We start from the raw sequence: 24,017 nt of genomic DNA on the forward strand, positions 1-24,017 counted from the left end.
GAAATCAAAGAAAAACTGGGAATGAACTCTATAGATGTAGCAGTCAGGGCGAACCGGCTTAGATGGTGGGGTCATGTTACACGCATGGGGGAAGCAAGGTTACCCAAGAGACTCATGGATTCAGCAGTAGAGGGTAGGAGGAGTCGGGGCAGACCGAGGAGACGGTACCTGGATTCGGTTAAGAATGATTTTGAAGTAATAGGTTTAACATCAGAAGAGGCACCAATGTTAGCACTGAATAGGGGATCATGGAGGAACTGTATAAGGGGGGGCTATGCTCCAGACTGAACACTGAAAGGCATAATCAGTCTTAGATGATGATGATGATGATGATGATGATGATGATGATGATGATGATGATGATGATGTAGTATTTTATGTGCTATTTGACATATCAGAAATCTTGTGTTCGAGATGACACTGTGCATTCCCTGAACCAATTGTAATGAACATAGAGCCAGTGTTGTAAATTATTCAGTGTCTTTCTCTTTTATTCAATAAAGATTAACATCAAAATTCCTTGTTTAAACATCAAACATATTACAATTGTTTACATTCTTGAAAAAAATTTAAAACAGTATATTATTCCAAACTCGTTATGCACGCTGTGGGAAATTACTCAAGCTCTTATGTTTGAAAAAATTTTTGTTAACGGGAATCTTTTTACTAGCAGTAATCTTTGTGTACATTTTAAAAATTCTCTTCATGATGTATAATAGATTCTTGTCGTGATCTTCACCTAGTTCACTGCCTCATACTTCCCACACTATTGGGTGTCACTTACAGACAGATACACAATGTTTGGTTCTGGAACTGCCTCTGTCTTTCAATGATTCCACTCAACCCGCCCCCCCCCCCCCCAACCTCTCAAAATTATACATAGTGTCACACTCAAATTTTATACACGACAGGTGCCTATGATTTTAACAATAATTAAAATAAGATGTATAAAACCACGTGTAAGCAGAATTATTTTTTACTTCATACAGTGTCCACTTCACACAGTGAAGTGATACAGTGTTTTCCCATTTTTTGGGGAGGATGTCTCACTATCCCATGTTCATCCTACTCCCCCTTGTATCCATGCCAGCCCTTCTAGATAGACATCAAATTCTTACGGAATTTACCATTCACACCTACTGTATGTGGAGGACAAAACATAATTTTATTTCAGTAGCAAGTTCACAGCACAACTTACATCATCAATCACAAACATTGCTCATCACCCCCCACACACACACACACACATTAGTGTGTGTTTTTCCATCACTGGGGAATGACACAGCTTACTTCAACTACCCCATGGTTTCATGTGTGCTTACAAAGTGAGGATGCTCACTTGAAAAATACTTAAATTCCTGTCAACCATATTTAATGAATGAAATTTAGACGAATGTGGTAATACTGTTATGACACGTAACTGTTGCACAACCACAGCCTCTTTCTGTTGTCAAATCACGAGGTTCACCGTGCCTTACTGCCCGCTGTACTGAATTCCTTCTCCAGCTCAATTTGAAACACGCTGTCAACCATTTTGTAGCTGTACCTTTCAAAGACCAGTTTTAAGACAGGCTTTGAACGATGTCTGATGATCAAAGTATCACATTAATTACAATACGAAATGTTTGACAATCAGACGAGTGTCGTGCCTGTCAAATTTATATGCGTGTGTTACCATGCTCAGAAGCAGCCAAATTTCCTGAACTGCGTTCCACCTGGTTTGTATGCAGCCACATAACTTTCTTGCACTTTGTCTATTATCGTCCATATGAAAACCAATACCACAGTAATGTAAATATCAGAAAGCCCTTTACCAGAGATGACGGTCCTCAGTGCTTGTAAACTGAAGTGAATTACAATAAATGAGATTTCAAAAAGCAAGATTCAGCTTCAAACTACATGCTTTTGTATTGGACTGCGATCCAGGACTCCAGTCCGGTCACTACAGATCTTAACTATCATTGTAACTGCATGTGACATCATATGCACTTTTTCAAACTTGATATGATGGGGCATAAAGTTTTGTTTTGGGCAGGGATTGTGAATGAAGCACAATAAACTGTTATAATTTTATGTATCGAAATTTTTCACCGCTAGAGGGATGATGAAACTGAAATGATTATACACCAAAGTATTCCCCTGCTGCGTTTCGAACCCAGCATATATCATGTTGTTTTCTAGCCACATATAGATACACAATGTCGGTTTATTTCACCACCAGTGAGATATGCTCATGTCTGAACTAGAAATTATGCGAGGAAAAGTTCTGTGCTGACTGGGACTCTTAACCCTGTATATGCTATCACCACTGGCTACACACCTGTCAAATACTTTTCCACCAGCCACTAGGACTGGAATTTATAAATCTGAAATGATAGGATAAAAAGTTCTCTGCCTGTTTCAGGGTCAAAATTGGCACGAATTGTTATTGTTGACATTGCATGCACAAATGCTAAAAATCATAATTGCTTTCCACATATTACTTGCAGTGCGAATGCTACAACTTGAAATCACACAGCGAAAATTTTTGTACCCAACCAGTATTTAAAACCAGACCTTCCCCTTTCATTGAAACCTGGATAACTATGGAATGTTGGGGACCCAACAAAACGATGGAACTGTATTGTCCGAAAAATGTTCAAAATGGCAGAAAGAGATATCCAAGTTAGATTCCCAGTTCAGCACCAACATTTTCAACATTTTAAGTTCAAATAAGTGTGCTGTGACTTTACATGACAATTGTTTCAGGGATGAAGTAACATTTCTGGTGCAAGAAAGGTTAATGGTGAGCTTCCACTAGCCGGACGTCTGCCTCTGTCATGGCCCAACATACACCGACTCTCCTCCAGCAGGTAGTGAAGGAGTGTCGGCTTTATTGTAGATTAGGAAGGAAAGTGGAACCTTATGTTGTTCAACAGAAGTCACCGGAGGCAAAGAGGGTCTGTTAATACTTGTTAAGTGTTTGGCTGATCAGTGACTCGAACACAGAGCTTAAGCAAATGAAGGTAGAGAAATTTTAACAAACCACCAAACTACTTTCAATGCAGTGCCACTGTTTTGCTGTTAACGAAGGATGCTCGTCACTGGATGAGCGTTCCGTTTCCCTGGAGGTTCATTACAGCCTTTACAAAACATTCTTTTCCTTGTTAATCCATATCAATGGCCACTAGTTGCCTCAGCTACCTAATATGTACTTTAGAGTTGTTTTTGTAATCACTGAAATAAAATCACATAATTGTCAGCTGCACTACTGGCATTATTGTAGGCTACAGAAATTTCTGCAGGAAGTGTTTTTTCCCACCTGAGCTGCTGTGATCTTGTAAGAGTTTAAGTTACACCAACTCTAGATCGTACAAAACAAACTCAGCAACAAGTATCAATCAAACTTCCAGAATGTTCTCCATTGTCACATTTATAACTGCAGTAGTGTGCCATTGTGTCAAGGAACGTTAATTATTTTCTAGTTCTTTATTATTGTGATAGAGGCTTATAATTTTACTAAAAGAAGAGATGCATTATTATAATTTCTTCTGTTATTATTAACACCATCAATCTTGGCAAAGACGAGGCTTGTCTTCAGTAAATGTAGCTCATGTAGCACAGATAATCCCTCCATATAAATTCCATGTGGAAAAAGGAGGCCTAAAAATGTACCGTGCAAGTGCGTAAAAGTCCATAAATTTTCCTCATGTAGCATACTACATTGATGCATGTAGCCTAAAAGGACCACCCATAATTTAACTGAAACAGGTAGATTCATGCATAATATCATAGACTTTTGTCTGACATGTTGTCATGCAGGTTGGAATAAGTATATTTATCAATCATAATTTTTTATTTGTAGCTATAAAGTATTCATGGAGTGACTTACTGAATATTGTACTCTTGAAGGTCATGAGGATTGTTGTTTAAACCTTCGAAAATGGTGCATGAAGTATTTTGTGCGTCACAGTATATTGATAATTTTTACTTATGGACCATCTGACAGCAACTGAATAAAACACAATTTTAGTGCCATACGCGTTTTGAGTTTATTTTGTGCAAGGCGTTATCAGTGGCCTGGAATATGTACATATGTTAGCTATTTAATTTACATTTTTGTCACTGTGCCTATATGTTATAAACAGGTCTGGTGGTTGGTATTTCCTATTAAGTAGTAATGTTTTGAACTGTACTTACAGGTTGTGTGGACAATTTCTTACATATTACACTTCCATTGCATTTTTGGTGTTGTTCTTCTTATGAATGCCAATTTGCAGTTTTTTCCCACACTCCACAGCACTATGAACTGAAAGATTGTTTCAATGCAATGTTTTGGTTTCTGTTGCCGACTGTCAAATGTTTTTACCAAAGATCGAATGTTATTGCCAAACTTTCGAGTGTAATTATTGAAGTATGTCATCTGTTTGTGTACGTGTGTGTGTGTGTGTGTGTGTGTGTGTGTGTGTGTGTGTGTGTGTGGTATTTTTTTTATTTAGTTTATGTGTGTAGGTCATGGTGTACTATCTGGTTCTTTTCTGTGTGGTGTTCTCAGTGTGTGTTTGTTGAGTGTGTTTGTAAGTTTTCAGCTTGTGAGTCCTTTTGTATTCTGGAAATGTTTGTTTTGTTGTATTATTTTGTGCACGTATGTGGTAAGTGTGTCAAAGAAATTACGTCAGGAAATAATTTTCTCATTTTCAGTTGGTTGGTTTTACCAGTATGGCTCAATCGATTACTGCCAAATGTTTTGAAATGTGGCCAATTAGCCATCATGCGGCACTTTAATTCAATAGGAAATGTTGAGGAAGAAAGAAAGAAGTAATTAAGTGTCAAACATCCCATCGACTGCAAGACCATTAGAGACAAAGTAGAATCTACAGCTCTCAAATGTTAGAAAGGAAATAGATAGTGCCATTTCAAAGGAAAGGTCACAGTATTTGCATTGCTTAGTTTAAGAAAATAAAGGAAAACTTAAAACAGGATGGTTGGATGGGCATTTGAACTATTTGGCTTTACCTTCATAAAACAAAAATGTTTGGTCCTGACAAAAAAATGTAAAATCAGAGGCTAATGTGAGTCCTCAGAATGTAACAGTACACATCTGGTGTAATGAAGCTCTTTTGTGTTACGAAGTTCTTCCCACGGATATGTCCATAGTTATTAGCATCCATTGTATTCATGGTTGTCTGCAATGATTTTCATTGTGTCGTGCACATAAAACCAGAGGAGAAAAGCAATTTTGATTTTTATCGCCTCTGCATGTCTTGTCAACTATGACAGCTGGTGTCGATTTCAAGTCTGTCACACAAAACTTTAAATGATTGCTTGAAAAGTTAAAACACATACCTCGTAGCAAGTGGCAAAAAAGAATTCGATAATCAACATCATCTTGTGTGCAGTCAACAACGATGGTGCATGCAGCACACGGGGATAGATTCCCACCCTACACAGAATGTTCCGTTAGGTTATTTCCAGTACATACATGGGCACATCCTGCTACAGCTAAACTAAGCAGATGTTTAACATGTATTTGTGGTTAGAAAACAACGGGAGGTGGTGGATTCAGATCCCAGTAAAGGAACAAAATACTTTTTCTCGACAGTTCAGATTCTCATATTGCTATATTTGCATATGTAATGTTTTATTGCTCTTAGTTAACAATCCTATTAGTTGCTAGGTTTGAATAATCAAACACAATGCGAAGTCATTTCAACATTTCAACATGCACCCATACACACATGCTTACATGTGGCTGAAATGATATTTAAGATCTTTCGTACTTAGTTAACAGAGACAATAGGTGCTCAATTGGAATCCTGGATGGTAGTCTTAATACAAATGTTTTCGTCACTTAATTTCAAGTTGAAACTTAGTTTCCAAAAAGTCATTTATTGCAATAAACTTGAGTTTACAAGCTGCCATCTAATTATAACAGGTTTCGATATTCACATTATCGTGATATTAGTCTGATTGTGGACTCAGTGTTACAAATCAGTTGCTTCAAGTGGGGTCTTGTAGTAATCATTTTGTAGAGTGAAATGCCCATATCGAAAAGAGATCAGAGGAACTGCAAGACAGTAACATTATGTGGGTGCATTCGTCGTTCCCCTACACTCTGTCGAGGAATATGGCACTTCATCATCATCATACAATTTAGGTGGAGTGGAATTCAGGCCGTTTGGATAGTTTTGATGGCGATTGCACCTGAGCTAACATGTACAGTAATTCTGTAATTATGTTTTGTGCAAGTATTGGGCGTTGTATGTACCTTCTGGCTGCACCTAGATTTGAACTACCTGTTGTATGGGGTTGAGCGACTGCCATGGAAAGCTCGGATGGTACAACTGATTGTTATTAGCTTACTGGTAATTCATTTGTATTAACTGGAGCCCTATCCCCTGTGTGGGTGGTCCCTCAGCAGTGCTGGCCATAGTGAGCCACCTCCACATCCCCACGAGGACACGCCCAGCCAGCTCACACCCTGCCTCTCTGTATGTGCAGTGCACCAGTCATTACAGAGCCGAGAACCACCACCACCAGCACCACAACCACAACCAGAACCGCCACCACCACCGCTGCCACCGCCACCTCTGCCAGTGCACCTCACCAGACACCTGCTGCTGCGCGGCCCACGACTCCTCCACCTGATGGGGCCACTGTCTCTCGAATGCGGTGAGTTCCCTCAGCGCGCGCGCGCGCGCGCGCGCCCACACACACACACACACACACACACACACACACACACACACACACACACACACACACACACACACACACACACAGCATTATATGGTAGATAAGATATAAATACTGAAAAGCAAAGTGTAAATGCTCAGTCTAGACTTAATGAGGGTCAGCAAAGTGAACTGGGAATAAAATCAAAACATACAATCAGAGGTGGTATCCCCACGACTAGATCATAGTATCATGGGAGAGAGGTTGGTTAAGAATAGGTTGGTAGGAAAAATAGTTATTGTCAACAGTTCAGTGTCTTATTCATCAAGACCAGCAAACCAATGCCAACAATAATTCAGACTGAGATTTTCACTCTTCAGCGGAGTGTGCGCCGATATGAAACTTCCTGGCAGATTAAAACTGTCTGCCGGACCGAGACTCGAACTCGGGACCTTTGCCTTTCGTGGGCAAGTGCTCCACCAACTGAGCTACCCGAGCACGAGTCAAGCCCTGTCCTCACAGCTTTACTTTTGCCAGTACCTCGGCTCCTACCCTCCAAACTTTACAGAAGCTCTCCTGCAAACCTTGCAGAACTAGCACTCCTGAAAGAAAGGATATTGCGGAGACACGGCTTAGCCACAGCCTGGGGGATGTTTCCAGAATGAGAGTCGTGCTTGGGTAGCTCAATTGGTAGAGCACTTGCCCGCGAAAGGCAAAGGTCCCGAGTTCGAGTCTCGGTCCGGCACACAGTTTTAATCTGCCAGGAAGTTTCAATAATTCAGACAATGTCATGCCCAGAAAATTTAGTGATGGGGAGAGTATGAGTGCACTGAATGTGTAACACTGTCAGATGAGATAAATGTCTATTACTTTAGATGTATTGGAATGGTCTAGCAGAGGTCACACATACACACACATTTATGAGACCATTTTTGGTGTTTGTCAGGAATGAGAGAGGAGAAAGAACCCAATAATTTGCTATAGTTTCTGTTAGTAACAAGAAATATACTCGGCAATCACCAAACAGAAGCAAACGCCAGCAGAGCCTCAGCTTGCCGGGGTGTGCACCACCTTGGTTGCCCCACTGTAGTCTGCTGTAACAGCCAGTCTCGGTAACCACAGACATGCAAAGGGGAAACTGTGCCTTCTGTTGACAATGTGTCTGTCTGTCTGTCTGAGCAGCAGAATTGCAGTGCCATGAGCTCCCAGAGTCCACAGTTACATGCCTTCCTATCTCTGTCTTTCCCTACAGTTTTTAACCTCAGCAACCACCTCTAGTTCCACAGCGGTTATTCCCTGATGCCTTCAAATATAACTTACTCTGCTGACCCTTGTACTTGTCACAGTTTTCCACATATCACACTATCCTCACCTATTCTGCAGAGATGTTCGATAGTTCTTCTGTTACGAGTTCACCTAGTTTAAACATCCGTCAATAGCACTGCATTTACAATGCTCCGATTCCCCTCTTGTTTTTTCCATAATCCATGATTAATTTTTATGCAGTACTCTGCTCCAAGCATACATTCAGGTATGTCTAACACAAATTAAGGCATATCTTTGATATTAGTAACTTTGTTTTGCGGGGAATCTCCTGTTTTTCCATGCTACATTATTCCTTATAACAACCGTGCTTTGACCCTCAGTGTAAATTAGCATCACATGTACCAGAGTCCGTACAAGTGGTCTACTGTGTGGTCCTTAATTCTGTAAACTTTGCCACCAATGTTACTTCTGCCACACCCCAATACTTTCCTCTTTCTTCCATTCATTAATCCTGATTTGGCACTCATTCAACTGTTTATTACATTCACCAATTCTGGTGATTCAGTCTGACTTTCGGTGAACACAGAAATATCACCAGTGAATTTTATCAATGATATCCTTTTCAACTTCAGTTTTAATTAAATTGCTATAAGTTTCTTCAGTTCCACCAATGATTCTTCAGTGTTCATCTGAACGTGTGTGGAGATTACCTGCATCCTTATCTTTAACAATCTTTAATTCAGAATACCAATTCTTGTTGATTATTGTACATATTCTATGTTACCTGCTGTTCAATATATCTTATATGTACCTTTTAAAAAAATTTCACACACTTTCATTATTTCATGCTGTCAAATGTCATGTAAAGATCTTCAAATCCAATAAAGATACCTTGATTTTTCTTACACATTCCTTCCACTATCCCTGGATCCTTTACTCCAAATTTATCTTCCTCAAACAGATAATCACCTTTGTCTTCCATTCTTCTTCATGTTGTTGTTATTTTTTCAAAAAGCTCTATTCACGAGCTGTTTAGCTATTGCACTTACAAGTGCTTGGTTGCTTCTGTAGTATCTGGATGGTGTTTCTCTGGCATTCTGTTGCTATGACTCCTGTCTCACGGATCATGCAGACAAATGTGGATACTCGCTTGATTGCCGTTCATTATCACGTTGTCTAAAGCCTCGTAGAAGTTAAAATTCCCATTCCATTCCTGGGTACTTCGCTATCCTATTTATTTACACACTGAATTCTCATAACAGTTCTCTTAAAATTTAGTTCACTCATTATCATACCTGAATTGTGCTCCGAGTGTACATCTGTTGCTGGATACACCTTACAATTCAATACCTGACTCCAGAGTGTGTGTCTGGTTGTGATCTACTCCAGCTGGAAATGTCTTTACCAACTAAAGCTCTGCCTTCCTCCTGAAGAGCTGAAAATGCCAAGATACCGAAGCAGCCATACAAATGTCACAGAATACAGGGCACAGCCTTGCAGAAAGTCAGCCACCCACATGTGGTGGAATTGTGCAGGAGGGCCCCTCCAAAGGGACTGCTTTTAGCGGTAATGTGGCCAACCATAAAAGGCAATCAATGCTAACCTTAAACCGCTGTGAGGAATTTTTGAGAAAGTTGTGACCACCATATAACCTAATGGGAACAGGACAAACAGACTGGGATTCGTTTCCAAAACACTCCAGCAGAGTATAACCAACACTTAACATTTGTGTGAGGAACAGATGTTCTCCAGCACAAAAGCAAGTCTTATTAATTACATATTAGTTATGTATTAATATCAGTCGCCGGCCTAATTAGGAATTCTTGTCAAACAATGTAATAAAGCAGAAGGCAGTGCTAAGGCTAACCTAACCTTCCTTGACACACACACACACACACACACACACACACACACACACACACACCTGTTTCTTTATATCTGTTCACATTACACCAGAGCAACGTAACCTTGCAGATAAATGTAATACTAATTTGGAGGTCAAACAAATGGCCAATAAGATTGCAAACTGTAGCATATGCCTAACAACAACATGTACCTTGAATCAGGGCTTAATTTTGGACACAATGCATTCTGGCACCTCCCAGAAACTCCCTTTCTTCTAATTCTCTCTTTTCTCCCCCCCCCCTTTTTTTAACAGTACAGTACCGGAGATTTGAAGTAGTACATGTGTATTAAATCAAACCGTAACCGTAATTTTCCGCTGCACCAGCACAAGTGAACATGACAATGGCTCGCCAACATGATGTGACGGGCAGGAGGTAGAGAGTGTGTGTGTGTGTGTGTGTGTGTGTGTGTGTGTGTGTGTGTGTGTGTGTGTGTGTGTGTGTGTGTGTGTGTGTATGTGCACGCACGTACAGTATACCCAAGATAAGTGGAGTATCATTCTAAAGTTGTGATTGGTGCATATTGCCTTTTGTATACGACTGCCAACAACCTCAGCAATGTAGTAGCAAGGCAACATCTCATGTTATGTGTGTTAATGAGAAATAAATAATGTAAGCCATGTTTGAATGTGAACGTCTTTATAATGTGCTTTCACGAAATCATTTTATTCCATGTTGTAATTTACGTCACAGCTAAAAATCATATGTGCGAATGGAGCAAACATGACTAAAAGTTGGCAGCCTTGCGACCCGATATGTCCCTTTGCCCACGGCACTCTTGACCTTTGTCTTTATCTGCCCGCACCCTCGTTAGAACATGGTTGACGCTATACAGTAGAGGGGAGCTCCCACAGGGGGCAAATTTGAATTCCCAATGCAGAACGGACATGTATATGTTTGACCCTTAAGTCTGTCTGTCTGCCCCAACATAGTTCTCAAACGAAAGTTCCAATTTTAAAGCCGTTTTTTTTATTTGAAAGCTGGTTTAATGGGGACGGTTCTTAACTATATTTCTGAAAGTCTGTTCAGCCGTTTAAATGTCATCAGCTATATGAAGTAAAAATGTTTTCTGCCAGCATGCTCTCTTGAAATACATTACAGAATCCATAAGAACTATATCACGTTATGTAGTACCAAACTGTAGAGCTCAAAAAGATGTACCTAAATAAAAGATTAAGGTTGAAGAATAATGATGATTTTTGTCTTCTGAAGTCAGCTGTTTAAACACCCACAAAGCAGAAAAATTGAGTGTGACTCAACTGTGAAAGACAAACATATGCTCTTGCTGACTTTTTGTGGTTCTTTTTGAGGTCTACAATTCATTAAAAAATCAAATGATTTTGCTCTAATAGTGTAAGGAGCACGACGGCAGCCCAGTTTCTTGCGACTTGACTTACAATTATAGCCACAGCTTATTTCTTGTGCTACCTAAAGTAGCTAAATATATAATAATAGATAGTAAATGAATATATCTGTGAGTTAAAGAAAGAAACAAGTAAATCCCATAAGTGGTTCTCGCATTACAGTTGCCTGTCTGTATGTCTCTATGTGAATTCAGTCTTTTTAGTCCACGATTCAGACAGGTCGTGTCTATGGCTTTTTCAATTTGAATCAGTTTACCTTGTTAGCCATCGCTGCCTCACAGAGAAGCCAACAAACAATCCAACAGGCACTTCAGGAATTCACGTTCAACAATATTACTCAATCACTCTCTGTACGTCAATCGCTTGCAGTGCAGTTGTTCTGCTCAGAACCGACAGCATTGTTTTGGTTTGTTCGTAGTGTTTATTTACACATTGTGACTCAGTGGACAGGAGAGTTTAATAGTAATGTATATCTCTACAAAAATTAGTGATTCCTTTAAACCTAAAAGACAAAACGTTAGTGAGGGCAATGAAAACCACAGTTTAGATGTAGAATCCATGACGTCAGCTGTGGCTGGAGAAGAAGATGCAAACAACAAAGCAGACAATCCTTCTCCTATGTCATTGTTGCAAAATGAAAATTTGTATAAGTTGGTGGATATGGATACAGACAAAACATCTATGGACAGTATTGATAATTGTAATGATGATGAAAAGCCAGATTGTCGGTCTGTCGAACAATGTACAGATTATAAAGCTAAAAACCCGTGGTTGATTATTAAAAAAAGGCCAAGTTTGTAGATATACACTAGGTGCTGAAAAAACAAAACGGTTAAAACTGAGTGAGCAATGGCTTTTAGGAACTGTAAGCTCATGTGGGACATGATCAAATAACGTCTCTTAGGAAAAAACTGTTTGATCACTGCACATTTGAAGCTCACGGTTTAGCAAACAAAATCCAGACTACGCAGAAAAATATCACATTAAGAACTCCGTCGCTTCCACAGTAAAGGAACAAAAAGTTGTTACTGAGCGTATTTTTGGACAGCTTATAAGCAAGCAAAGTTAAATAGACTGTTTAATGAGTTTCAGACAGAAATTGATCTCCAAATTAAAATTGGTTTGGATACGGGCCGAATACTATGTTCAAATGTTGCTTGATCTAATATAGTGATTCATATTTCTGACCAGATGACATCAGATCTAATAAATAATTTAATAAAAAGTGACTCCAAATTTTCACTTCTTTTGGATAAAGCCACTTCACTTTCACACAAAAAAGCTTTGATTGTCTAGTTCAGAACATTGTTAAAAGGGAAAACGCCATGACAATTTCTTTGCGACTTTTTGGGCTAAATGACACAACAGCATCTGATATCTCGAAAGAACTTTTAAAGCAGTTAGAATCACTAGGACTAGGCTGTGAGTTTTTGAAAGACCATTTAATCGCTTTGACTTGCGATGGAGCTTCTGTCGTGTTAGGAAAAAAGTCTGACCTTGCAAAGCTGATGTTTCCAAACTTATTCATCTGGCATTGTTTGAATCATCGTTCAGAACTCACCATGCATGACACGATAGAAGAAGTGGTGGGAATTAATCACTTTAAAATATTCATGGATAAAGTTAGAAATATCTTCAGCTGCTCCCCGAAAAACAGCAGTGAGTTGGCAGTTGCTGCTAAAGGTTTGGAGCTAGAAATTTAAAAATTGGTCATGTGTTTTGACACTCGTTGGGTGGCCTCCAGTTTATTGGCAGTAAAAGCTGTGTGGAAAGATTGCAGGGCTCTGTACAGTCATTTTTTAGAAGTATCAGAGGACACGAAATGAGACTCAAAACAACGGTCTTCTTACAAAGGGCTTTGTAATTGTCATCTACAACTTTCGTCTCCAACCTAGCTGTAATCTCTGATGCCTTAGAAGAGTTGGCCGATCTATCCCTACAGCTTCAAAGATCAAGTGTTAACCTTGCTCAAGCTCACGACGACATTACACTTTTATTAAAAGTGTTGGAAAGTCTGTTTGATGCAATGGGACAACATGCAAATGTAGCTAACATTGCACTGGAAAATATGAACTTTCAATGTGTTAAACTTTCTCAAAGAACAATTATTTCTAAGATTCCTGATGAACAGTTTAATCGCAGCTTGGCAAATAATTTGTGATCCAGGTTGCTATCAACAGTGAATGCATCTGAAAGCTACGATGATGATATGAACTACATGAAGGCCATTCACCTGAAATTGTGGCCTAAAAACATATCGATCACTTATGGAGAAAATGAGATTTTTCGAATGTGTGAAAGATTTAAGATTAATAGCCCTCTGAAATAATGAAGAACTTCAGGGAGTACAAACAGGGTCTGAAACCACTACTAAGTGAAGAAGTGCCAACTGTTCTTCTACAGCCACCAATGTTCAAAAATTTTGTATCAATAATAAACAGCATTGCAGTGTCGATTGCAGAGTGTGAACGTGGCATTTCTGCAATGAACTTAATTATGACACCACTGAGATCGTCACTCTACATCTGCACTGTTTGTAGTTCATTACGCATCAGACTTCTGGGACCACCTGTAGCTAGATATGAAAATGGGCGTCTTGGATGGTGAAGGGATATCATTCTGCACTTGCTACACATTCAAAAGCACGAAGTGATAAAGTGTATAATGAGGATAATTCTGTATTATGGAAATGTTTTTCGTAATCCATCTCCATTGATTGTGTTTAAAGTAATTTCACAATGCTTACTTTTTCTTCCTTTATTTGAGCCACTGAGTATGAACTTAGTTAAAACTAAGAGTTCAGTTAATAATACATCCTAAAAAGGTACTTTTTAACAATAAATACACAATGTATATTCTGTATAAACTGACTCCTCATATGCCACTGACTTTTGTCAGGATAACAGATGTTTGTCATTTTAAGTTAATACACTATGTTGAAAGTGTAATAAAATTTAAAGGGAAATATTTAAACAAAGTTGTATACCCTTAGGTCAAAGATATATACTGCATGTTGACAGGACTTGTTATTTTATGAGTGAAGGGAAATTAAATTCATATTTCAAACTACAAAACTGTAATCTCAAAATTAACGCTCGGTACAATTTATTATTAATGTGATATTCTTGATTTGGAATCATTTGTAATTTTATCATATATGAGTTAACAGATCGATACTCAATCCCACCGATTCAGTTTATTGGTCATTAGCGGTTTAATTGTTGAACGGCAAATCGAGCTAAAAATCTACTGAGATGTGGGATTCTTGAAGTTTTCAACTGCTGTTTGAAACAGTATAACATCTTCGTGCAGCCCGCTGAAGTAAAATTGTTTAAATAATGGTTTAACGTACAAACTAATTTTTTTATATACACAGTATGTTATTGGAAATGAAAAAGTAATTTTAACAGAGCTATAATGGAACTCGAGAAGCTTTGACATTTTTGTAAAATATTCGCCAAAGATGGATGATTGTTATAAGTGCGACTTTGACTGAAATGGTCGACTTCACTGTGAAGCTGATTTTAATATAAGTGCATGTTTATTTTTGTAATAATTCTCTCCCAATGCCAAATGCATTGATTGCTTTTCCTACAAGATGTATTCTACATGTAAAACATTTTTCGGTCAGATTGCAGCAAATGTGTTAACATTTATAATAACAGGTCCCTTTTGATTTTTTGTGGTTTAATAAATAAATATTCAGTTTGCAGTGGCTATCCATGAAGTGTGTTTTTCTCAGTTAAGACACTATGGGCTTATGGAAAAGAACAAATCTGCCATCTCTATGACGAGTTTATCATTTCCTGATTATTATAACATAAAGAACACTTGCCCACAAAAAGCAAAGGTCCCGAGTTCGAGTCTCGGTCCGGCACACAGTTTTAATCTGCCAGGAAGTTTCATATCAGCGCACACTCCGCCGCAGAGTGGGAATCTCATTCTGGGAACAATAGTGTTTTTTCAGTTCAATTTTTACACGTAGGGTCTCATGTTAATTAAATGGTAAAGACCTTTCTCTTTGGCTAGTAACATAGGAACAACTAAATTTTTTACGAGTGTAAAAGTTAAGTCATAGATATTTTTAGTCTATTAGTTACATTTTACATTCAGAAGGGAATTTATTTATTACCTGTATAAATAAAACTTGTGATTTCTTTTTCACTCACTATCATGAAAGTTTCAAATGACAAAATCTGACTAAAGAACATTACATATAGTCTTTTCCCATGGCAGTGTAACATGTGGGGAGGAGAGGAGACGAGAGGAGAGGAGAGGAGAGGAGAAAGATTACGGCAGCCTCAGGGTGAGGAAGTGGGAGGGGGGAATGTTTTAACTTTATCTTGCATTGTTATCAACTCAGGCGCGACGCAACGATCAGCTGCTATGGTACAAAATGCTCACAGAATTAACATTGCGTGAAGACGTGGGAAATCGAAATTGTACTAGACCCAGATGGAGCAGGAATATCTTAGTCATTAACTGCTAAATGCCTTGTTGATGAATACTGAACACACGTTCATAGAGCAGCTACAAAGAAACTGTTTGAACGTTGTGGCTGGCAGCATTTGAAAACGTGATGTCGTGAGTATGACTTGGTGCCAATACGTGTGAAGCAGAACTATGGAGCAAAGTGACACTGGTACGGCAGGTGGTGGAACCTTGTGGTGTTATGTTTTTGATTATAAGATATTATGGTTTACAAACCTGAATTTCAGAACTGTATTTAAGAAAGAATTTCTCATTGTAAGTCTTATCACAAGTCTCTCTCTGTGGTCAGTGGGGGGAGTGATAGAAGGGGGCGCCTTACGGCACCTAAAAGTTTAAAAGTTAAGCCCTGCCTTGAATGAACTAGATGCAGCAGTTAATAGAACCAGTCACCAACACACATGATACTAATAGCAATACTAAACAGGGCAGAGCATGAAATGATTGATTTAAATCAGGAGGTCTATTATGATCCTACCATATAACATCATTGCTAGTACACGGTCTCTATACCTTTACGTTACCCAGCTTACATTTAAGTAGCTAATGCAGTAAATATTTCTTTATTGGACACAGTTTGAAGCAATTAAACAGAATACAAGTCTAACTACACTGGCTGTGGAGGTACCTTTGCTTTGCTTCATTAACTAACTAGTTCAGTACATGAGGGCCTCAAAGTTTCATGGTTTGAAGAGCCACGCTCATTAACAAATCTTCACAAGTGTGTATGGAAAATGGTGAGTATTCTCATCAATAATTATTCATTAAGCGAAGCACAACAAACTATAACTCTTCAAATAACAAGTGTGCTTTGAAAAGTAGTCTTTTAACCTTCTCAAAATATAGTTGGGTGGGCAAATGCCAACACCATTAAATTAAAGTTCAAACACCTTCTCATGGAATGAACAGTAATAAAACTTTGTAATTCTGATCAAAGTGCATAAATGCAACAATTAATAATCTTTTTCACTTCTAATTAGTATTATTATTATTATTATTATTATTATTATTCTTTTAACTAACAACTTTACTATTTTTGGACAGCTTTTAAGTAAGCCAAAGTATTTAAGAAAAGTAATGCAGATCGATTTAAAAATGCACTGGAAGTGGTGTATTTCTCAAATTATTAAACTGAACTTGAAACACAATAACTCCACACATTAGAAAGCAATCACAACTATTTTTACGGCTGCTGAATAGTCTTTTCATAATAAATTAGCTCACTCGGAATTAAATTCACTAGGATAGGATTCCTGGTGAGGTTTGTGATTTGGGATAATCACAGGTGCAAGATAGAGCTTTTAGCAATACCGTGATTATTATTAAAATCAACCAAATTTCACAAATACCTGGTCCATTTACAGAGTGCCAAATATAAACATTTTGCTGGAAGGCTGGTGGCACTGCCACTGGTGGCATGATTTGCAGTGGCTGTTAACATGGCAGCGATGTAGTCATCGCAGTACTGTTGGCCCCGCCCTGTTATAGACCTTCTGAATTATATTTTTGCAGGGCCAAAAACAATGCCTTTATACATGGTATCACCAAATGCAGCATCTGAGGTCCATATGTAACACTCTTTAAGTTCCTCTGCCTCAATACTCCAAAAATATGAACTACAATGTTCTGCTACTGCTAGCGAGATATTAACCACAGCACTGCTCAAGCCAGACTCCTTAGCCGTCGCAAGGGACGAGTTGCCGCTTGCGTGAACGACACCTTTTCCATTCTGCCAGGCTACTTCTGTAGCTGCAGGGATTCCCCACATTTTTTACATTCAACCCTGCATTCCCTAACTATGGACCAAGTCATTTACAGTACATTATATAATAATCATTCCGGGAGTTATTTTCATTCATAAGCATAAATTGAACATTGTTCAAAAAGTTCACATAACTGAAATCTGTATACATTGTCTAAGAATTTCCGTGACAGGTAAAACACTCTGCATATGACAGATACAGCACTCTACATAAGCAACTCTACAAATAGAAATATCAATACAAAGTAGGTCAAAAATGGATGTTACATATGCCCCATGGTTCACTGAAGATTCCTGCTACGCAAACATCAATAACACCTTAATGGTGCCAAGCAGTCAAAAATAATAATCACTTCATCCAGAGTTGAGCATGAAAAGAATACATTGCAAAACACATTAAAACACTATACACTCTATACACGTAATCACCAAAACAAGACATAAGCAACATTATTCAATTTACACCTGTCACATCTGACTCTCATTTTGTGAAACAGTAAGTTGAGTAGTAACCAAAATTTATCTGTATTGCCAAGAATATTGAGTAGCATTTTGTAAGCATTAAGAAATGTAGGTATACACATAAAAGTATACCCCCTACAAATATCACAAGCAATTTGACATTGTACATGCAACACATCCTATAGCATGATTTCGAATTTACGAAGGAGGAAACTATCAATGCTGATTCTAATAATAGTAGTCCATTCTTTGATATTTACATAAACAAACATATTTAAACTGAACCTACTATTCTTTTCTTACTGCCTTTATTTGAAACACAGTCCCTCTTTGAAAACTGTAGCAAAACACATACAACACTAACAGATATGAAAATAAAATGATTTTGCTACCTGCAATAGCATCTTGCACTGCATTTGACAACATTAACAAATTACATATCACATTAATCAATTGGCTGCCCATTTTGGGTTTTGGCAGTCTATTATAAACAGTTTTTTTTCCCCACTTTGGCAAGTCTTCTATGCTGCCCATTCTGTATTTAAGGCATTCCACATTTCTTTTCAATTTGGCAACATTTGCTTGTAGCCCTTTCAGTACAGGGTTTCACATATTTTACAACAGGTTTTAGAATCTGAAACTTCTAAGATAGTAACAGCAATTTTACATAGGTAACAACATTTTTATAGGAACATAAATTACAGTTAAATACAGTATGGTAGCTTCATAAGATAGATACATTTCATCTACAGCATAATACACATTTTTAGTCTGGTATGATTTCTTCATTTATTCATTCCTAGGTACATACAGTTTGAGATCCACTACATTATGGACATCAAGGAGCTTCTTCGACTCTGGGTAGATTAAATAGTAGGCATTGTTGTGAGGTGTGTCTTGTACTGTGAATGGCCCATTATATATACATAAATTTAGAAATTTCGTGGTTAAGTTCACCTGATTATTCATGGGTCTTCAGAAGAACATAGTCTCCAATTTTGAACATGGAAAACTTCAGGTTGCTCATTTTAGATCTCGTTTCGGCTTTGTTTTTTCTTTTACCAATTCTTTCTTCTGGGCTAATCCCAAATCTGTAAACGGTGGGAACTCTAGTTTTTCCTCATTTAAACATTTGCTCTTAGTACTGAGCAGAATTTCCCCAGGTGTGAACTCAGTAAACCCATGAGGCAATGTCTTCATTAATATATTTAGTTTCTACACCATTCTGCTCCATTCCATCTTTCCAGGTTTTGAAATTAAATTGGGGCCATTATTGGGCAGTACTGCACTGGGTTTTCCAATGGTTCTCAAATACTGAATCATCCTATCGAATACTGACATTGCTGTCACCTTTTTCAGGAGATACAATTTTATAAATGTAGAAAATACTTCCGAAATCACTAAAATACATTTACAATTACCAGAAGTTGTGGGGAGGGGTCCATACAGGTCCACAGACAGTAAATCCATGGTATCTTTAGGTAACGTGTTCTGCATTGGGCCTTGATTAGTTCTATTGGTTACCTTAGCTATCTGGCAGATGTCACAAGACCTAATACGTTCAGTTACCTTTCGACTCGTACTATTGGCAATCACTATAACACTAGCCAATTTATCTAGACACTCCTTTGGCCCAATGCTAGTGAAAATAATCTGACATCTGTATCAAATTGGGTTGGCCAACACACCATCCATTCTTCAGTAATGAAGCCTTTCCTCTTATACAAGATACTTTTAAAAATCAAAATTTACTTATACAGATTTCCAATTTGGTTGCTCATTTTGATGATATTGCATGGTTTTGCAAATCTGTTCAGATTCATTTTTGCCTGATCTTCTTCATGTAATTAATTTGGAAAGTTCCATCTCCATTGCATTCCTTGGGTACATCAGTACCATTGGGACAATTCATTGCCACATAATTTTTTGTACCCTTTACATAGCAGATTTCATAATGAAATTGTTCCAGGTATTAAGCCCATTGGGTGAGCCTGCCATTTAGAAGGCAACAACCTTTAAGGAATGTTTGAGCTTTGTGGTCAATGTGTGAAGATCGTAAAACCCCACCAACCTATAAATTTCTTTAGGTCCCATAATATGGCCAAGGCTATCTCCTCTGATATGGTATGGTTCCTTTTGTTTCCTGTCAATGCCCTGCTGGCAAAAGCTATAGTTCTATGTGCTAAATTTCCTGTACCATTTATCTCCTGGAAAATTTCAATACCAATCCCATAGGTGCTACTGTCAGTATTCATATTGAAAGTCTCTGACAGTACTGGGTGATGTAAAACATTATCATGTCAAAGTTTAATCTTTAAAGATTCACAATCCTGCCGACTCTGATCTGTCCAAACAAAAGCACTAAATCTTTTTATAGATTGTTCAAGTGTGGATTGTTGAAGGGTTTCCCCTTAACAAATTTTCTGTAAAATCCACACCAACCTAAAAAGGCTTACACCTGTTTCCTATTTTTTGGTGGGGGAAATTTTTCTAAGGCACGTAGCTTTCTCCAGGTCCTTATTAATGCTGGTAGTAGTAATTATATGGCTCAAGAATTTAATTTCTAATTTTACAAGTTCACATTTCTATAATTTTAAAGTGATGCCTCCTGCTTGAAGAGCAACAATTTGGAGCTTTTTTTGCCAGTTTTCATTGTAGATAAATAAATCATCTACATAGATAGTTAACCTGGAACTCAACTCCTCTCCTAACACAGTCCAGAGCTCTAATAAACACTGCCAGAAAGGTATTCAGCCCAAATGGAACTACTTTGTATCGATAACATTTCCCAGTAAACAGGATTGCTTTATATTCATGCAATTCTAGACTTAATGGGATTTGCCAATAGCCAGCAGTCATGTGGAAACTGGTTAAATACCTCATTATGAAATTTTTGCAACATTTTGTCCAGATTTTCAGGCCTGTGCACCTCTCTTTTTACTTTGTTTAGAGTTTGTGCATCAATGGCCACATGTACTCCTCCATCCTTGTTTACAATGATAAGTGGACTAATATATTCGCTGTTACTGTGTTATATCACTCCTCATTCCATAATCTTATCTGTTTCATTCTGTACGACCTGTTTTTTAGAAAAAGGTACCGAATACGGTTCCACAAAGAATGGATCCAGAGTTGCAATACAGTATCCAAAATTTTGAGCCAGTCCGGGTTAGCCGAAAATGATCTACTGTTGCTTTCTAAGATAGTAATAAATTCCGCTTTCTCAGAGCCGGCCAGAAATTCTGCACGCGTGCGGTGCTCCTGCACATGTACAACTTCCGGGTCACAGCGTGCATGCCGCAGCCGCCAGCGTTCATATAGTGCACGTTTCTATGCACAGATGTCGCTTTATCCACTTGCTGGGGTACTCTGTACCAGTGCATTCTAGTGCTCTTTCCACAGCATGCAAGCCAACCATGGGGAGGTATTTTGCGTATTAAAACATTTAAAATACCGTCACAGTCTACTCATTGAGACGTCTACTTTTACGTTACCAGTTTAACCCAGTAAGACAAGTAATACAGTTAACAACCGTGGGTTTTTATTAAGGCAGCTTGACTGACGGCACGCAAATACGTGTAATGTTTTTGATCTAGTATTTAAGAAAGAGAGCAGTCAGTGACTTCCAGCGAACCTTATTCATGATTTCAAATAACATTAAACTAATGCAAGGTTTCCTATAACTAATTCTCGGTGCCCTCAGTTACACCCACATAATTTCTGTCTCACTGACCTCTGAACAGAATGATAACCGCAGACCTCTCGATCACCTGCTATTTCAATACTATTATCAGTTCCGTCTAAAATCTGCATAATAACAGACAATTAGATGAAGGTTATTGTTTATCGACTTTAGCTGAGCGTAGCCCTTCACACATTAAAAAAACCCTAAATGTAAGTATACATTGGAACAATCGGTTTAATGAGCAATTTTCCTGATAATAATGTACCATGGAGCAGAATGATGCAATAATGCACAGTTAGTAAACAATAATTTTTAATTATGAAAGGAATAAATCCAAACACGTTTATCACTGGTCATGAGGAATGATATAGTTAATATCGGGCGTAAAGGATTAGCTCATTGACGAACGCAAGCAGTTGTGTAGATTTTCATAACTTATGCTTGACAGAAACCTTGATTTATTCATTTTCATCACCCAGAAAAACCTTTCACAAACATATGTCAACCCAAACATGGACATAAGTCTCGCGGCATCTTTGTGCAGGCGTGGAAATTCTTGTTGTGAAAAATTTTCGTAGAATTCTTTTGAACTTCCCACTTCAAAGAACTTGTCCTTCAGTCTTGTATTGCACTGTAGGTCGATCAGTTCCCTCTGTAGAACATTCGGAGCATCTTCAACTGACGACGAGAACGGTTGAGCAAAGAGGCCAATGGCAGGAGACAAACTCGTATCATCTGCAAATTGTGCTCGAAATTGTTCCTTAATTTTTACAATTATTGATATGTATTCTTGAAATCTAGCACTTTCATGGACCAGTCCAAGAGTCGGGAAATGTGCAGTGTTTTCTGTCATTAGCTGGCGCTCCCAAAGCGCAAGCTTCCTTTCAAAGGCATTTACTTTTTCCAACATGTCAGAAATTATTTTCACCTTGCAAACTGATGTTCAGGCTGTTCATGTGAGACGTAATGTCCACAAGAAATGCAAGGTCTGATATCCAACAAGGGTCTTCCAACATAGGTTCACTTTTTCCCTTCTCATGTAAGAATGTTACTATGACCAAACGTAAATCAAAAAATATTTTCAACATTTTACCTCAACTGATTCAGCCTACTTCAGTATAGTAAGCTATGTCGCCGTACTCCGCTCCTAATTCCTCCAAGAACCGCCGAAACTGGCGATGCTTATGCCCATGTGTCTTCAGGTAGTTTATAGTATGCACAATAATTTGCATGACGTTTGCTAACGTTACTGATTTTGCACAAAGTGCCTCTCGATGCAGAATGCAGTGAATTTCATACGTCCCATTTGTGCACCCTAGCTTTTGGCGCATCCGTGCTATGAGTCCTCTCCGATGGCCTTGCATTGATGGTGCTCCATCTGTGGTCACTGAGACTCACAGATTTCAATCCATACCGACACCATCAATCGCTTGGAGTAAGTCCACACCTGTAGTAGTCCCTTTCAAAGGTACTAAGTCCAAAACGTCCTCTGTTACACAAAGTGCGTTATCGACACCTCGTATGTATATCACAACTTGGGCTGTATCTGTAACATCTGTTGCTTCATCGAGCATAACAGAGAAAGCAACAAAGTCTTTTGCCTTATTTATTAGCTGCCTGTGCACATCTCCGGCCATAGCACTGATACGTCTTTGTCACTGTTTGTTTGGATAGACTGATTTCTTGAAACCTGCTAACGTTCGTGGGACACTCAAGTTCTGCAGCATCAGTGAGACACCCTTTCAAACACTCCCCTTCCTAAAAGGGTTTCCCAGATTGCGCAATTCTTAATGCGATTTTAAAACTTGCTTGCAGTGAAGATATAGTGTGGTTGTCATTCTGGAAAATTGAAAACAGTACATTGTACAGCATACAGTAAAATAGACATAAATGTAACACAAGAAACTAAGAAATATCAGCTACTCTGACGTACTGTAAAATCGAGTTGATGTGTCTCATCCATTTTCTTAAGGACATTTAATTTTGCTTGCCGTTCTTCACTGTTGAGTACACTATACTCGTCTTTGTGATATGTATTGTAGTGTCTTTCAATTGAAAACTTACGTTGGCTGCCTATTATTCGGTGGCACAGCACACACTGAGTTTTCACCAATGGCTACAAAAAAGAATTGCAGTACCCAGTCATTTTTAAACAACTGAGAACATAGATCTACATCTACATACATACTCCGCAATCCACCATACGGTGCGTGGCGGAGGGTACCTCGTACCACAACTAGCATCTTCTCTCCCTGTTCCACTCTCAAACAGAACGAGGGAAAAATGACTGCCTATATACCTCTGTACGAGCCCTAATTTCTCTTATCTTATCTTTGTGGTCTTTCCGCGAAATACAAGTTGGCGTCAGTAAAATTGTACTGTAGTCAGCCTCAAATGCTGGTTCTCTAAATTTCCTCAGTAGCGATTCACGA

At 38.4% G+C, this 24,017-nt stretch overlaps 1 protein-coding gene across 1 annotated transcript in view; it reads left to right on the forward strand.

Moving 5' to 3' along the window:
• The window catches only part of LOC124770906 (poly [ADP-ribose] polymerase tankyrase-1-like), a 101,447-nt gene that overhangs the window by 55,072 nt on the left and 22,358 nt on the right, over positions 1-24,017 (forward strand). The window contains exon 3 of the mRNA XM_047249223.1: positions 6,481-6,651. Within this exon, the coding sequence (XP_047105179.1) occupies positions 6,481-6,651 (171 nt within the window). The remainder of the gene's footprint in view (positions 1-6,480; positions 6,652-24,017) is intronic.

The sequence above is a fragment of the Schistocerca piceifrons genome, unplaced genomic scaffold (assembly GCF_021461385.2).
Source record: "Schistocerca piceifrons isolate TAMUIC-IGC-003096 unplaced genomic scaffold, iqSchPice1.1 HiC_scaffold_835, whole genome shotgun sequence".
In the NCBI taxonomy this organism is placed as follows: domain Eukaryota; kingdom Metazoa; phylum Arthropoda; class Insecta; order Orthoptera; family Acrididae; genus Schistocerca; species Schistocerca piceifrons.